Source organism: Mus musculus, chromosome 8, assembly GCF_000001635.26.
Source record: "Mus musculus strain C57BL/6J chromosome 8, GRCm38.p6 C57BL/6J".
In the NCBI taxonomy this organism is placed as follows: Eukaryota; Metazoa; Chordata; class Mammalia; order Rodentia; family Muridae; genus Mus; species Mus musculus.
In genome coordinates this window covers 84987562-85004947 of record NC_000074.6, presented here as the reverse complement: position 1 = coordinate 85004947, position 17386 = coordinate 84987562, and the positions used below count along the sequence as shown (strand labels likewise).

The window sequence follows — 17386 nt, the reverse complement described above, 5'->3', positions numbered from 1 at the left end:
CAGGCAGTGGTGGTAGTACATGTCTTTAATGCCAGCATTCAGGAAGCAGAGGCAGATGGATTTCTGTGTTGCTGGACTTTACAATCCTAAGAAATCCATATAAAATATACACAATCCAGATGTTTTAAGTAATAACTTGGGATTATTGATAGATTTTAATTGCATAGAGAGTAGATATCTATCCAGTTCCAGTGCCAATTAAGGTTTATTCTAAATTTAAAGGTTGTGTGTGCCTTTTATCCAGGAACTAAATGGTTAAAGGCAGGGTAGGAACTCCAGATTGGGATTAAATTTTTTTTTAAGATTTATTTATTTATTATATGTAAGTACACTGTAGCTGTCTTCAGACACACCAGAAGAGGGAATCAGATCTTGTTACAGATGGTTGTGAGCCACCATGTGGTTGCTGGGATTTGAACTAAGGACCTTTGGAAGAGCAGTCAGGTGCTCTTACCTGCTGAGCCATCTCACCAGCCCCGGGATTAAATTTTTTAATGACATCTCTGAGTTCACGGCCAGACTGGTCTACATAGTGAGTTCCAGGATAGCCTGGGCTTCACAGAGAAACCCTGTCTCCAAAAACAAAACAAAACAAAAAATGAAAAACAACAACACAGATTAATACTCATTTATTTATTTAATATTTATTTATAGACAGAATCTATGATGTGGCTCTGGCTGTCCTGGAACTTGGTATGTACCGTAAGCTAGCTCTGAACTCAAAAGAGCCAGCTGCCTCTAGCTCCTAGGTGCTGAGACGAATGGCACTGATGACATGGCTGGCTAGAAGCTCACTGCTTTTGACTAAACTGACTGGCCAGTAAGCTCTCAGACTTCACCGGTCCCCTACCCCTCAAAGGAGGGATACAAGTACATGCAGCAACTGTCAGACTGGTGTGTGTGTGTGTGTGTGTGTGTGTGTGTGTGTCCAGCTTCTTAAAGCAAAGAGCAACAGCAAACCTCCTACCTGCTGCTCTCACCTGTCATTGTGTTACTCACACCTAATGGGAATGTAAGACAAAGCCAGGTGTGGTGGGGCACCCTTCCCTTAATCTTAGTGTTCGGGGGGCAGAAGCAAGTGGGTCTCTGAATTTGAGGCCACTCTGTTGTACAGAACAAGTTTCAGGCCAGAGAGGGCCACACAAAGAAATCTTGTCTCAAAAAAAAAAAAAAAAAAAAAAGGGGGGGGGCTGGTGAGATGGCTCAGGGGTTAAGAGCACCGACTGCTCTTCCAAAGGTCCTGAGTTCAAATCCCAGCAACCACATGGTGGCTCACAACCATCCATAACGAAATTGGATGTCTCTTCTAGAGTGTCTAAAACAGCTACAGTGTACTTACATATAATAAATTAAAAAAAAAAAAAAGACAAAACAAGCAAACAAAATCCCCACAAGAATGCAAGTTAAGGCTTGAAGAGATGGCTCAGTGGTTAAGAGCACTGGCTCTTCTTCCTGGAGACCCGGGTTCAACTCCCAGCACCCACATGGTAGCTCACAACCATTTGTAACTCTAGTTACAAATCTGATGCCCTCTTTTGGCCTCTGCAGGCACCAAGCACATCGATTGCACACAACATACAGATAGGCAAAAACGCTCATACATGTAAAAACTTTATTTTAAAAGCAATGGTCTGTGTCCCCAGTGCAGTTTTTATTCTTCGTCATTGTGTCTAGAGTACATTCATGACAGATTTAAAGTCTTTATTCTTTTCAAATATAAAATCAGGCTCTTCCCAGGTAGTACACGAGGCCCAGGAGAAGAATCAAGAAGAATCACATTGCTAAAAGGAATAGTTCCACACCTGCTACCTGCCTGTCCCCTTCTCTCCCATCTAAGGAAGCAAAGGGCAGAAGTCAGGCTCAATCAAGGTCAAAGGCCCAGCTGGGTAAATGTAAACTGGAAGACTCCAGCAGGCAGCAGGAAGTCGAGGTCTTGTCAGTGCTTGTCAGTGGGGCGGAGGCTCAGAGCCTGGCGCCCCAGGGGTCCACGGCGAGCATTGGTGGCCAGTCTTTGCTGTGCCAAGAAGGACTGGGCATGGGCAGGAGCGTGCTCTTCCCCAGCCCGATGCTCCAAGGCCATGCCCTAGAGAAATGGTATAATTAGCAGGGTAAGTGAGCCTACCTGAGCCATGTGAACCTGGTATGACATCTATGACCCACATGACCTCCCTGGGGAGGAACCCACTCACCATGCTGTACCAGGCACTGATAAGCAGCTTTTCCTCCTGTTCCTGCCGTCTCCGACTCTTCTCATAGTCCATCTGCCAGGAGACAAGAGTCAGGGGCTGGGTGGGGCTGAGGGCCACATGGCATGATAGGATGAGGATACCCACCTCCATCTGCCGTATCCGCAGGTTCCGCTCCCAGAGCTGTGACCTCAAGGTATGGAATTCTGGGGACACCACAGTGGGTGGCCTCTGCTTGGGTTCCAGGGTCTGAATGACCTAGGAATTGGGGGGGGTGTGGAGCACAGGAGAGCAACCTTCATTATAATAATAGTGACATTTTGCAGTCCCGGGGACTGATTGTTCCTAAGGCCTCATGCATTCTAGGCAACACAGTTGTATTACTAGCATCATTTTGTTTTGTTGTTTGAGACAAGGCTCAAACTTGTGATCCTCTTGCCTCTGGGTCACAGATGCCACCATACCTGGTTCTACCTCTACCACTCCCCCACCCCACCCCCGTGTGTGTGTGTGTGTGTGTGTGTGTGTGTGTGTGTGTGTGTGTGTGTGTGTGTGTGTGTGCGCGCGCATGTATTTCTTCGTACAGAGTCTCAGTATGCAGCCTGGCTGACCTCAAACTCAGAGTTGTTGCTGCCTCTACCCCCCTAGTGCTAGGAATAAAAGATTACAGCACCATTCCCCGCTCATTCTGCCTAAGCCTGCAGAATAGCTGGGAACACAGAGCTGAAGCACCCAGGCCCCTTGCTTTGGGTTTATGTTATATATTTACTTTTTTTTTTTTTTTATAGGTTTTTCAAGACAGGGTTTCTCTGTATAGCCCTGGCTGTCCTGGAACTTACTCTGTAGACCAGGCTGGCCTCGAACTCAGAAATCTACCTGCCTCTGCCTCCCAAGTGCTGGGAGTAAAGGCATGTGCTACCACGCCCGGCCTTACTTATTTTTTGGAATGCTAGGGACTAAACCCAGGACCTCCTGCCTGCTAAGCAAGTATAGTTAGTGAGCCAGATACCCAGGCACATACCTATATGCCTACCCTGGCTGGTAGATTTTAGATAAGCACTCTATCACTAAGCCATGTCTCCAGCACCTTATTTGTGGATTTGAGGCAGAATGGTGCTATGCCACTCAAGCTTCTTTACAGACCCTTTAACACGCTGAGTACAATGGATTTGACAGCCCTTGGCGGCAGTACCACGCAGACGCCTATGATATGACATGGTATGGTGTGCAGGTGTGGATGCAGAGGGCAGAGACAAACAAACTGGCAGGAGGCATGAGCTGAAGGGAAGCACACAGAGTAGGATCTAAGGTAGGAGAGCAGACACCAGCATCCTCACCGTGCGCGCCTTGTCCACGTAGCGGCGGTATCGTTCCTCCATGGCCCGCAGGTCTGCATCCTTCTTCTGCAGACTGTCCTGTAGCTCCTCGATCCGCCGAGCTGCTGAAGAACAAATAAGGGCCCCCCAAGTTCCATGCTGAACTCAGGGCTCCCTCTAGTCCTGGCTACTGTTGGGCCCCACTTACTGCTGCTGTCAGTGGGAGGCTCCAACTCCTCAATGTATTCTCGTTTCCTCTGCAACTCCAGGTCAGCCTCATGCAGCTTCTGCCTGTGGGCATGGAAGCAGTGGGGTGACCTTCCATCCGTCCACCCACCCATCTATCCATCTGTCCATCTATCTCCACCTATCCATGTATCTGTGGTGTTGGAGATATAATCCAGGGCTTTGTTCTCTGCCATGAGCACCCCACTGAACTCCAGGCTCATTCTCTATAGCAGAGACACACTCCTAGCCCACTGGTTCCTTCTCTTCTATCAACAGCAAGTCAGAGGCCTCCACGCTGTCTAATCATCTCGCCATCCTGTGATCCCCAAGTTGGTCTGGTCCTCATCTTTCCTTTATCCCTAGCCATCCTCTTCCACTTTTTTTTTTTTTTTTTTTTTTTTTTTTTGCTGTTGCTGTTGTTTTGAGACAGGATTTCTCTGTGTAGCCCTGGCTGTCCTGGAACTCACTTTGTAGACCAGGCTGGCCTCGAACTCAGAAATCCGCCTGCCTCTGCCTCCCGAGTGCTGGGATTAAAGGCCTGAGCCACCACTGCCTGGCCCTCTTCCACTTTTTTTTTTTTTTAAAGATTTATGATATGTAAGTACACTGTAGCTGTCTTCAGACACACCATAAGAGAGCATCAGATCTCATTACAGATGGTTGTGAGCCACCATGTGGTTGCTGGGAATTGAACTCAGGACCTCCAGAAGAGCAGTCAGTGCTCTTAACCACTGAGCCTTCTCTCCAACCTGCCTCTTCCTCTTTGAGCACCTCGGTTTCACTCTCTCTCCACCCAGCAGACAGGTGCTTTGGTTTTTAGGATGTATTATGTGTGTGCCTGTGTGGGGCTGAAGGTATGACACACTTGTGTGTGTGCTTGGGGAAGCAAGAGAGGGTGTTAGACTTCCTGGAGCTGGAGTTACAGGTAGTTGTGAGCCACTCAACATGAAAATAAAATATTTTTTTCTTTTTTTTTTTTTTTGAGACAGGGTTTCTCTGAAAATATATTTTTTTAAGACTTATTTATTTATGTATTTATTTAATGTATGTGAATATATGGTCACTGTCTTCAAACACACCAGAAGAGGGCATCAGACTCCACTACATGTTTGTAAGCCACCATGTAGTTGCTGGGGATTGAACTCAGCCTCTAGAAGAGCAGTCAGTGCTCTTAACCACTGAGCCATCTCTCCAGCCCTCCTCTGTACTCTTAAAAGAACTCTCTCTCAGAAGGTGGGTGGATCTCTGAGTTCAAGGCCAGCCTGGTTTACAGAGTGAGTTTCAGGACAGCCAGGCTACACAGAGAAACCTTGTCTCAAAAAACAAAAAACAAAACAAAAAAACAGAGAGAGAGAGAGAGAACTATTTCTCAAGCCGCACAGATACTTTTACTTCTTGTGGCACTAAGGATAGAACCTAGAGGCCTTGTCCATACGAGGCCAGTGCTCTACCACTAAGTCAGGTAGTCAGGTGTGATATATATATATATATATATTTTTTTTTTTTTTCTCCGAGACAGGGTTTCTCTGTATAGCCCTGGCTGTCCTGGCACTCACTTTGTAGACCAGGCTGGCCTCAAACTCAGATATATATATAGATATAGATATAGATATATGATTCATATCATATATTACACAATAAATACCATAATGTAATGACTATATTATGTAACATTATATTTTTTTATATATTTTTTTTTGATGTATTTATTTATTATATGTAAGTATACTGTAGCTGTCTTCAGACACTCCAGAAGAGGGAGTCAGATCTCGTTACGGATGGTTGTGAGCCACCATGTGGTTGCTGGGATTTGAACTCTGGACCTTCAGAAGAGCAGTCGGGTGCTCTTACCCACTGAGCCATCTCACCAGCCCCATATTTTTTTATATTAACACACACATATGGACATACTTTTTTTTCTGAAACAGAGTCCCAGGATGGCCTTGACCTCCTGTCCCTCTTCCGTCTACCTCCTGAGTGCTGGAATCACAGTCCCATATGAGCATCCTCTTTTTCTAAATAAGATTCTGAGCCAGACCCAGTGATGCATGACAGGAAGGAGGCTGAGGCAGGAGGATTACAAGCCCCAGGCCAGGCTAAGCTACAGGGAGAACTTGTTTAATAATAATACAAAGGAGGGAGTTAAGATCCGTTTGCTGTTCTAGTGGAGGACCCCAAGTATAACCCACATGGTGGCTCACAACTATTCTTTTTTTTTTTTTTTTTGATTTTTTCGAGACAGGGTTTCTCTGTGTAGCCCTGGCTGTCCTGGAACTCACTCTGTAGACCAGGCTCGCCTCGAACTCAGAAATCCGCCTGCCTCTGCCTCCCAAGTGCTGGGATTTTAAAGGCGTGTGCCACCACCGCCCAGCAGCTTACGGCCTTCCTCGGAACTCCATGAGATCATGTGGTACACAGACATGCAGGCAAAACACTCACACACATAAAATCAGTACACTTCAAAAACAAGCACAGGATCACCCTTGAGAGCAAGACATGTTAGTACACACCTTCTATCTTAGCACTTGGGAGATGGGAGGATCAGGAATTCAAGACCAGTTTCAGGTACACAACTTCCAGTCTCAAAATAAAGACTCTACTTGACCTGAGCTGACTGGGTCTCTTCACCCACAATTCTCCACACCTTTGTCCCAAGAGTTCCCACCCCAGGAGTGAAGGTTCTCTGCACTTACAGATGATCCTCCAGCTTCCTCTTCAGCAGGGTGGGCTGGGGAAGAGAAGCAGCGGGGAGTGAGGGGACGGGGACAAGGTCTGAGAAGCTGTGCAGGTAACAGTGGTGCGCCTCCCTGGACCCGTGGTACTCACAGTGGCCTTCTTCAGGCATCGGGCAGCAAGGGGGGAGGGAGAAAGGGGGATTACTGGGGAGCACAAGGGAGGGCCAAGCAGGGAGGAGGCAGGCACTCACGTCCTCGGTCTTGCCCCCCTGCTCCTGCAAGGCCTTCTGTAGCTCTTCCACCTGCGCCCTCAGCTCCGACAGCTGCTGCTGGTTCAGCCTGGCAGGGAACAGTGCTCAGTGCTTGCGCTTGGTTGCGCTTTCAAACAAGAAGGCAGGCTCTTACCGTTGCTGTGCTTCCAGCCCATGGCGTGCACGGTTGGCCTCCTCCAGGTGGCGCTGCAGTTCCTCCTGTCGCTCCCGGTCCGCGGCCTCCTGCTGGCACAGTCTCTTGTTCTCCAGCTGAAGTCGCACTAGCGTCTCTCTGAGAAACAGGGGGAAGTGAGTAGGGCTGCGTCCTAGACAGACTATTAGATGAAACCCTGGGCCGAATGCTGCTTCGCAAAGAACCCAGCCTGCCTTGGGGTAGGAGTACTGAGGACCTAGCATGGACTCTGGTGGCTTAGGCTCTGGGAGCTGACCTGGGTGTGGTGAGGGAAATCAAAGAGGGTGGGGCTCTAAAGGAGGTGTGTGGGGGTCAGGGATTAAAACACTTGCATCCAGCTGTGGAAACAGTAAGAGCTGAGATGGGGGTTACCAGAGCAGAGCAAAAGGAACTGCACACAGTAGGGGCACCAGTGATGCCCCTGGTCCTCAGATCAGAGTAAGCAGGACTAAAATGTAAGAATTTTGCACCTGGAGCAAAGCCGTATTCACTACACATTAATTTATGTTCTGAACACGGATCCTGGAATGGGAAAGCCCCTGGAACAGTAAAGCCCTTAGCCACGTCAGTGCTTGTACTGTAAGAGTGCGGCTGAGGAAGAGCCTTGCCTGTCCTAGATGGGTCCAGAGCCTTAAAAGGTCCCAGCATACCTGAGCTCTGCAGGCAGGATCTCTGCTGCTAAGTTTTCCAGGCCAGAAGGGGTAGGATCCAGGGAGAGATCTGAAAACAAGAGATCTTCAGGTTTCTATACATCCACAGTCTCCATCCCTGGGTTCTCTTTTCAGGGAGCATCTTTGAGGGGTCAAGTACAGCCCCAGCCCATCCCCAAGCCGGATCTGAAGCTCACCAGCCTGAGCCAATCCCCTGGGCTGCAGCTGGGCACAGCGGAGCTCCTCATTGGCCTCCCTCAGGGAGTCCCTCTCAGTCAATAGCCGCTACAGGGGCAGATGCAAGATGTCAGGTGAACCTCCTGGAAGATGGGCTATCCCAGGATGCAAAGGGTAGAGCCTGGGCCGCAGGGCTTCAGCCTTACCTCCTTCTCCTTTGTCACCAGGTCACACTTTTCCTCTAGGTTTCGGCATTCAAACAGCCACTTCTCAGCCTTCATGGCCTCTTCCTGCCACTGGCCCTGCAACTCTTGCACCTGCAAGATAATTCAATTCTGAGCTGGATTTCCTGGAACCCTCATGGTAAAAAGAGAACACCAACCTCTACAAGTTGTCTTCTGAACCTCACCTGCACACTCACACACAGATACCCAAACTCACACACAAAATATAACTTAAGAAGTTGGGGGCTGGGGCTGGTGAGATGGCTCAGTGGGTAAGAGTACCCGACTGCTCTTCCAAAGGTCCAGTGTTCAAGTCCCAGCAACCACATGGTGGCTCACAACCATCCGTAACAAGATCTGACGCCCTCTTCTGGTGTGTCTGAAGACAGCTACAGTGTACTTACATATAATAAATAAATAAATCTTTAATAAAAAAAAAAAAAAGAAGAAGTTGGGGGCTGCCGGGCGTGGTGGCACACGCCTTTAATCCCAGCACTCGGGAGGCAGAGGCAGGTGAATTTCTGAGTTCGAGGCCAGCCTGGTCCACAAAGTGAGTTCCAGGACAGCCAGGGCTACACAGAGAAACCCTGTCTTGAAAAAAAAAAAAAAAAAGTTGGGAGCTGGAGAGATGGCTCAACAAATAAGGGCCCCCTCGCTCCTCTCTTCCAGAGGATAGGGACTTGATTCCCAGCACCCATGTGGTGGCTCACAACTATCTATGACTACAATCCCAGGGGATCTGATGCCCTCTTCTGGCCTCCATGAGCACAAGATGCATATGTGGTGCACAGACATGCATGTAGCTGAAACACCCATACACAAGAAATTATTTAAAGAAAGAAAAAGAGTGAAAGGGGAAACCATGGGGACAGCAGAGATGGAAAGAGAGGCAGCAACCAAGCTGCAGAAGAGGGAGTGGAACCAGAGGGACCGGGCAGCGCCAAGAAGTTGGGAGGAGGGGTGTTTTAGAGAAGCGGTGGGGCTTACAAACCCAGGCAGGGGAGGGGTGAGTCTTGTAACAAAAGAGAGAAAGCTGCAGAGCCTTGCTGCTAGTGAAGTGTAGTGATGGGGCGGGCCGTTAAGGGGTGGAGCTACGTGCCCGTGCCTTACCTGCCTGCGCTGAGCCTCGAGCTGGGCACGCAGGGATCCTGCACGGCGCAGCTCCTCTTCCAGCTGCCGCGTGCGCTCCGCGTGGCCTGCATTTCGCTCCTCCAGCTGCCGCACCTGCCGCCGGAGCTCTTGGAGCTCGCCCAGGCGACGACGGCAGCTGTTCAGAGTGGCCTCCAGCTGCCTTGCACGTTCGGAGGACTGCCTAAGAAAGGGATAGGGAGTGGAAAACTCAGAGGCTGGCTGGGAAGTTGGGCTGGGCAGGGAAGGGTGTTCAACCTGAGGGATTCGGGTTCAAGCTGAAAGCATCAGTCAGGTCTGTAGTGCCGGTAGGGGTCATTAGGGAAACAGGTTATAATAGAAAGGTTCTCAGGAACGGCAGACAGGAAGAACTGTGAGATAGCAGAGTGATAAGGACACTTTGGGGTCGTGGGGGAACTGTAAGGAGTCTTCAGAATCGGGGTGGGATGGTTCACCAGGTGCATTAACATTCTAAGAGTGTTTAGGGTTACAGGAGAGGTCTTTCAGGATACAGAAGGCACAGTAGATTCACAGGGGGCTACAATGATATAGTCTTAGAGGGCATCCTTGAATCCAGAGGCATGATGGGATCCAAATGGTGCACTGGGGTCTGGAGAGTGTTAGGAGGGGTTGTATTTGTCAAGGGTGCTGTAAGGTATTGACTGATGGCAATGTAAAACCAAGGGGGCTCCACGGATCCAGGGAGTCTCTCAGGAGACATAAGTTCAGGACAGTGCAGTGGGCCTAAGTGGCATGGTGTGGCTCAGGGTGTCATGTGGAAGCCTGCGACATATTGTGTATAGGTCCACTTAGCATCTGGGAGTTGAATGTGCCATAGCACTAAGGGGGCATTTTGTGTCAATGCTGCAGATATATGATGGGCACTCGGGACCTGCCACCTACCGCAGCTCATCCATCTCATCCTTTAGTGCTTGTGCCTCCTGGGATAGGCTGGTCAGTGCCTGGTTCCGTTGTTGCAGCTCAGCGACCTCGCGCTCTAGTTCCAGGCAGCGAAGCCGATCATCTTCCCGGCTACTCTCCAGCCTGGGGTATCAAGGGGAAGATAAAGGAGGATGCCCTTTGGCCCCAGTGCCCTGGCCCCACCCATCCCCACCCCCACCTCCCAACTGACCACACCTGAAATTCTCCTCTTGAAGCTGTTCTAGCTGTGACTGCAGAAGCAATAGCTTCTTAGCTGTGAGGCCCGGGGCACTCTCCACTTCCGACCGGCCCACCCTCTCTCGAAGGGCAGCGTTCTCTTGTGCCAGATTCTGCTTCTCCTCTGAAAGGAGCAAGAGCTGTGGGCAGGGGAGATAGGTGAACTGAAGCACAAACCAGGTCTTACACAGATAGGATTTACGCAAGCGGCCCCACCCACCTGGCGCTCCAGATCCAGGTAATGTTGCTGAAGATGATCACCCTCCTCCACCTCCTCACTCAGGAAATAGTACCTGCGGGACTGAGAAGGGTAAAGGGGGGAATAGAAGATGAAGGACTTGGGGATCCAGTCAGAAGGGAGTGGGAAAGTTGTGATGTCTAGGGATGCTGGGGAGGGGTTAGGGAGCCCCAGGATTTAAGACTGGGCTGGGGTCCTAAGAATATGGAAGAAGAATAATTTTCTAACCATTGGGATGTGGCAAGGGAAGAGGCTAAGACACCAAGAGACTGGGAGGGTTGATTAAAAGCTCAAGGATAACAAGCCCCCTTATCAGGTGTTCAGCTGTAATCTCAGCTACAAGCCAGGCAGTCCCAGGAGAATCAAAAGTTCACCCCTGCTGTCTGGACTACCTAAGGACAAGCCTTTCCGCCTCAGCAGCCCAGAGAACCAGTGGTGGGGTTGAATCTTTTACCAAGTTTTGTGATCATTACCTGTGTATCAAAATTCCCGTAATTCTCTGGTGACAGGGAATCAGGAGTGTCTTTGGTCATGAGCTGTGGAAGGGGGCATTATGGTAAGCTAGGCTCTCTGATACAACCTTCAAGGTTTCTACAATTCAGCCTAGGAAACTCTTCCCTCCTCTTCCTCTTCCCCAAGGCTAGTTTTTGCCAGATAACTCCTGCCCAGAGGCTCCTTCCAGTGTAGAAAAAGACCACAACTTTTGAGGCTGCTGGATTCTGACTGAGAGCTGACATATATAAGACCTGGCCTGCTGACTTCCAGGCCGAGGCCTAACCTTACCATGCAAAGCCAGGTCTGTGCTCACTTGCTTCTACCCTAGAAATAAATGTCCCCTCCCCCGACCCTTCTGGATTTCTATAGGGGATGCCTGCACCCACCTCCTGGATGGCTTCCATCACTACATGTTGAACAGACTCCTCCAGGGTCATAATTCTTTGGATATACTCTGGGGATGAAGGTGAAGGCGAGAGGCTGAGACCAGGGATGGCTTGGAGAGGAAAGAACATTTCCTCAGGGTATCCTCTGGGTGCTCTCAGTTTCCTCCCCTCTACCCCTCTTCATACCCTGTTTTTTCTCACAACTGATAGCACAGCCCAGTACCAACTGAAGCAGTTTGCCAAGTTCTGCAGGATTTGAGAACTCGCCAATGAGGCTCACATCTGGGAGATGCTGATCTGACACAGGGTGCCCCAGAACCTGAGAACACCGAGAGAGGGAGCTTTCAGGGCTCACAGACTGAACCCTGACTCCCAACCCAGCCCCTAAATTCCTTTGCAGTTACTCACATTCTTCGAGTATTCCACCAAGCTCTGTAAGATCTTCTCCAGTTTCCTGACCTGGTGACGCCAAGGAGTTATCTATGCATGCAAGTCTACAGCAACTCCCCCCCCCCAACCTATCCTCACTTCCTCCCCGTCCCTCAATTTTCATTCCCTGATTATCCCACCTTGTTGTCTGGCCCTGTTCTAAATATCCTTCTCCTCTAGAGCTAAACTGCATGGTCTATAGTGTCTACCTGACCTTCTTAATTCACAAGTTCCAGAATGCAATGGCTTTCACTCTCTGGCCCAACTGCTACTATCTCTCACTTGGATGACTGTACCCACTGTTTCTCATCTCCCACCTTTGTTGGATGGGGTAGAAGTTCTGCTGATCAAATCCAGGGTCTTAGGTATGGTAGACAAGGACTTTTCCACTGAGCCACTCCCTGGCGCCTTACTATTCTCCTATTCTGCGTCCAGCCCTTAAGTGCTGGAGTCTGGACCAGCTGTGGTCTGCTGAGCCCCATTCCCAACCTTTCATTTCCTACTCTTGCTACCTGTGCTGCATCTCTTCCCAGGTAGCCAAGGGCAGCTTCGAAACGGCTTAGCCAGGCTGTGTTTTTCCTTTGCTAAGACCATTCCACAGTACTTAAAATAGAGTCCCTGCTAGGAATGGTGGCACCTGCCTTTAATCCCAGCACCTGGGAGACAGAGGCAGGTAGATTTCTGAATTTGAGGCCAAACCTGGTCTACACAGCAAGATCTAAAACAGCCAGGACTACACAAAAAAACTCTGTTTCAAAACAAAACAAAAACAAAACAACCCCCCCCAAAAAAAAAACAAAATAAGCACCTACCCACCTCCCATCGCTATCATGACCCTCCTTTTACTGTCTTCATAGGTTTATATGAATTTGTTTTCTTGTTTTTTTAAGATTTATTTTATCTTTTAACCATGTGTGTATGTGTGTATGTGTGTGTGTGTGTGTGTGAGAGAGAGTGTGTGTGTGAAAGTATGTGTGTATGTGTGTGTGAGAGAGAGACAGACAGAGAAAGAAAGAGAATATGAGGATGCCTGCAGAGGCTACAAGTGTCACATCCCCTAGAGCAGTTGCAGGTGGTTGAGAGCTGTTTGATGTCTGTGCGTCCTCTCTGGAGAAGCAGTAAGTTCCTCTGGAAGAACAGTATCCATTTTTAACCACCAAGCCATTCTTCCAGCCCAGTTTTGTTTCTTGAAGCAGTGTGTCATGTGGCTCAGAATGAGTTCTAACTTACTGTGTAGCCACCCAAGATAACCTTGATGTCCTGATCCTCTGGCTTGCTAAGTACTGGGACTCCATGTGTGCCACATGGTCTGGCTACCCCTGCCCATCCCCCCTCCCACCCCCCACCCAGCATACCCTGCTACTTGGGATTGAACTCAGGACCTTGTGTAGGGTGAGCAAATTCTCTTTTGCCAACTATATCCCTGGCCTTTTAAAGGTTTTGAGACGGGATGATGGATGGTTTACCACCCTCCTGTATTAACACACCACCATAGCTGGGATTACAAGCATTTGCCAGCACACCTCTTGGAAGTTAACATGTGTTGTGTGTGTGCTTTTGCCCACATCATAAGAATGGTGGCAAGTTTTTTTGTCCTATTGTGGGTGCTCAATATAAACAAAAATAGCTTGCTGATCACCAGACATCTGGCTCTCTTCCTGACAAGACTGCCTGTCCATCGCACAGGACATGTATCTAGCTTTCCCTTTGCCTTCACCTCCTTAAGTCCTCTAGTTATTCCCTAGTCATGAGTCCACCTGTCACCTTCAACCTCCAGCTGGGGCTTGAGTCCTCTGAGATGCCCTGGAGCCATTCGTTGTTGAACCAGGAAGGGTCTCTAGGGGCAGAAAGATGGGATGAGCAGGCTGGGGAGCCCTTCAGGATCCTCCCACTCAGCCGCCACACTCACATCTGATTCAGCACATGGGCTATGGCGAGTCCGCTGCTCAGGTCCTGGGGACTGGCACAGGGGGGTGAAACTTGGAACGTCTGCAACTAAAGGGGGAAGACGGAAGGGCAACAGGAAAATTGAGGACCTGGAATTGCAGACTTTTTCCCCAGCCATCAGACATTTCACGGGGTTAGAAAGGCATTAGCCTGTAGCACCAACATATCACATCTTCGGGGGCGTGACTTCTACACGCCTAGGCAAGGACGGGGCGTGGCTTCATTTTACCTATCCTGGCAAACCCTGCAAACCTAGGTCAGGGCGTTACCACCAGTCACCTGGTCCCCACTGCTAACATGTGACCAGGCCTGTGCCCTCCAGAGGGGCGTGGCCTCACCTGGTCTTTTCGCTCAGGCCTGCCCACGTGACAGACGCAGGTGGTCAGGTCAGAGTCCAACGGCCCAGCAAGCCTACGATCTATTCCTCCTTCCAGGTCCAAAACCGAGGAAAGAAGACCAAGACAGGACGAGAGGAGAGGGCGCACACCTGACCCAGCCCCGCCCCCCGACCTACCCAGGTGAGCAGAGACCCGCATAGCTCGGCCTTGTCCACACTCATGGCTCCGGATCGAATTCGATCCGGGCCAAGGAGCCCCGGCACGCAGCAGCAGCCTCCGGGTCCGCCACCAGCGAGCGCCCGAAGCCCAGACCTCCCGCTCGGCCTAGAGCGCCGCCCCGCTCCACCCCGCCCCCTAGCCATAGGCTCCGCCCCAGACACGTGATCTCCCATTGCAAACACTTGCCTCGCCATCTTAGATGCGGGACATAGGCAAGTGCACATTCTGCCGCTAGGTGTCAGTCTGGCTCAGTCCTGCTGCTGGTGACCTCCACTCCTCGCGGCTTCTCTTTATGTAGTGGAGTGGTCCTCAAGATCCTTTTAAGGCGGATCTACCGCACCCAGTTTCACAGGCACTTTAATGGTTCCCCCCCAAAGCTGAAAGAAATCCTCCGGTTTAGCCGCGTTATGATCTGAGCCTTTCTTAATGTGGGCGCAGAGAATAATTATAAATCCTGTAGTCGTGGAGTGAGAGGATCTTAAAAGCGTCTTCCCCAGAGAAGTGATTCTGGCTGGAGTCCTTCTGAAAACTCGGGTATGGTTGGGAGCAGGAAGGGTCAAGTATGTCCTGAGTAAAGGACATAGCACTTGCCCAGCCCGGGGTCTCTTTCCTGCGAGCTACTCTGCTCCTTCCCGGCCCCGGGTGCTTTGAGCACCTTCCTGCCCTAAAAAACACTCGACCTGGCCAAAGCTGCGGGTGATCTGAAGCCCACCAGGGGGCGCGCAGAACGTAGGAACGCATCCTTCTGGGAAAAGGGTGCGTCCACCGGTTGAGCCGGTTTAGGGGAGCGCAGAGAGCTTAGAATTTTTTGACAATAAAGTCTCAAGACATCATTTGTGGAGTGCTTACTGTTTTCAGACTTTACAATAAGCTATATATCTACAGACAATTGAATGTTTTCCACGACCCTAGGAGACAAGGGCTACTTTAATTCCCAGGTTTTGTTTCTTAATTTTAGAAACTGTATTATTTAATTTTTTTATTTAATTTTTTTTTAATCCGCCGCTTTGCAAATGAGTAAACAGCGGCTACAAAGTACACGGGCTTTGACGCCAGGGGTAAAGCCCAGACCACGCCCTTTGACCCCTGGGTCCACTAGTAGCCCCTCCCCTCTCTGGCGGGTGGGGTAATGTGCTGTAATTAGAGGCTATTAAATGTGCCCAGAGGGAGGAGTGGAGCCGGCTCTGCTTTGGGGCGGGTTCAGTTCGGAGGGGGATAATGTTCTGCTTCCATCCAGGCAATGAGCCGGGATCCAGTCCAGCGACCCTGTCCTGGTTGGGTGAGCCCAGCGACATCAGCCACCCGCCCTCTATCTTACTAGAGTTGTTAATCTACTACAGACACTCGGTTGCAACCCACTCAAACTCTCAGCTGCACACACCAGAGAGCCTTGGAGGCTGATTCACACTTCCACAGACCCTCACGCCTTGTTTTCCTGATTCCAGTCCCTGAGACCCTGTGGAAAGGTATAGAAGGGAGTGTGCTTCCAGACTGGACTGGGCATGGGGCCTGCCAACTGGCTCCCCCATCCCACATCCACCAGAGTTGATGCCCCACAGTGGAAACAAAGCTGTGCTGTCCTACACACAAACACACTGTTACCAGGAACCATGATTGTTAAAAGAATGTGTGACATTCTGGGACACAAAAATTTAGGGTGAAGGTTGCATTGCAGGGATTTTGAAGTTTAGGAGAAATCTGAGAATCCAGGTCTGGGAAGTGACTTAAGGTGTCCCAGCGTTGGTGTGATATCACAGGTGTCCAGATGTTCAAGAAGTCAAGATTTAAATGAAACTGGGAGGCAGAGGCAGGCAGATCTCTGAGTTTGAGGCCAGCCTGATCTACAGAGAGAATTCCAGGACATCCAGGGCTACACACAGACCCTGTCTCAAAAAAAAACAAACAAACAAACAAAAAAACCAAAAACCCAAAACAAAAAGATTTAAATGAAGCTTAGGAGCTGAGTATGACGGTGCTCCTGCCTTTAATAGCAGCACTCCAGAGGCAGAGGCGGGTGGCCTGCCATGAGCCTGAGGCCAGCTTGGCCTACATATTGAGTTTCATGATAGCAAGGACCACATTAGAGAGACCCTATTTCAAAATAAATAAACACATAAGGAAACAAATAGTGAAGATACTTCACTCTCTGATGGGGAAGAAGTTATAATCTTCCACAGGGTCAGCAAGAGTCCCATCTTTTAGGGGGAAGAAAAGAAAGCTTTGGTGTTGGCAACAAGGCAATCTCTTTTTACAACCAAGGAGCAATGCTCTGGATATAAGTGCATTTAATTCTGCAAAAAGAGCCACAAATCCTTCCTTTGAGAGGGACCTTGCATTTAGAAGGATGCCAACCCATTTTAGGTGTAGGGAACCTCCAAGTTTGCAGAGATCCGAAGGCCCCCATTTATAGGAACCTAGAATCCCTGCTCTGCAAGTTTGGAAGCCTCTAGCTGGTTTGGGGACCCCACCTCGAACATGTTTCCAGGAACAGCTGGACCCAGCCTGAGTTGTACTGCTGGGAAGTGAGTGACTCAACCCCTCCCTAAGGCCACAGCTGGACCCCAGCCCATCCCCTTCAGCCTGCACATCTGGATGTTGATCCAGTCATCACAGCTGGGATGGGGACCCTGGGTTCCACACCAGAGGCCAGTACCCACCCACCCCCATTAGTATGCAAAATTCTCTGTGAATTCCATGTTCCATTGGCTTGGGGACTCTGATAATCTTCCCGTACCTGGTTACTGCAGTTCTGCTGGAGCTCCTATCCTGTTCCCACCTCTCAACACTGAGTATCTAAGTCCAAGGGAAATGTGATCCTATCTGCGTAGGTGCGAGGTGGTGGGTCTATGATTGGGTTAGCCTCCACTTGTGTCTTGGGATCCTGGAGTTTGTTCAGCTGAGTGTATGTGTGTGATTTGATGGCTGTCAGGAAGTTCAAGGCATCAATCTGCATAATACATAATCTTAGAAGACGAGTGTAGGGGCTGGAGTGGTTGTTCAGCGGATGAGGTCACTTGTTGCTCTTGCAGAGGACCCAATTGGATTCCCAGGATCCACATGGTGGCTCACAACCATCCATAGCTTCAGTACCAGGAGATATGACATATTTGCACCAGGCACATACATGCATGTAGGCCAACACTCATAC

General features: G+C 49.8%; 1 protein-coding gene across 28 annotated transcripts; it reads right to left on the bottom strand.

Annotated features, from left to right (window-relative positions):
* Positions 1-1595: 1595 nt before the first annotated feature.
* Hook2 (hook microtubule tethering protein 2) lies at positions 1596-16172 on the bottom strand. 28 transcript variants are annotated; one of them, NR_156707.2, is made up of 24 exons: positions 14196-14325; positions 13644-13729; positions 13499-13571; positions 11714-11764; positions 11492-11624; positions 11306-11373; positions 10898-10960; positions 10407-10487; positions 10166-10326; positions 9932-10072; positions 9011-9212; positions 7883-7993; positions 7697-7784; positions 7500-7569; positions 6811-6948; positions 6657-6744; positions 6557-6565; positions 6424-6458; positions 6241-6254; positions 3711-3793; positions 3524-3627; positions 2334-2444; positions 2190-2261; positions 1599-2083 (listed from the first exon to the last, which is right to left on the bottom strand). NR_156707.2 is itself a non-coding variant. In XM_006530738.4 (23 exons), exons 1-23 carry the CDS (start codon positions 14238-14240, stop codon positions 1937-1939), a joined length of 2202 nt encoding a protein of 733 aa, XP_006530801.2. In that variant the 5' UTR covers positions 14241-14376; the 3' UTR covers positions 1596-1936. The 28 variants fall into 28 exon arrangements, 22 of the variants coding, with proteins under 22 accessions (XP_006530801.2, XP_006530802.2, XP_006530804.2 ...); XM_006530738.4 differs by lacking the exon at positions 6241-6254 and having other exon boundaries at positions 1596-2083; positions 11306-11415; positions 14196-14376; XM_006530739.4 differs by lacking the exon at positions 6241-6254 and having other exon boundaries at positions 1596-2083; positions 6557-6562; positions 11306-11415; positions 14196-14376.
* Positions 16173-17386: the final 1214 nt, after the last annotated feature.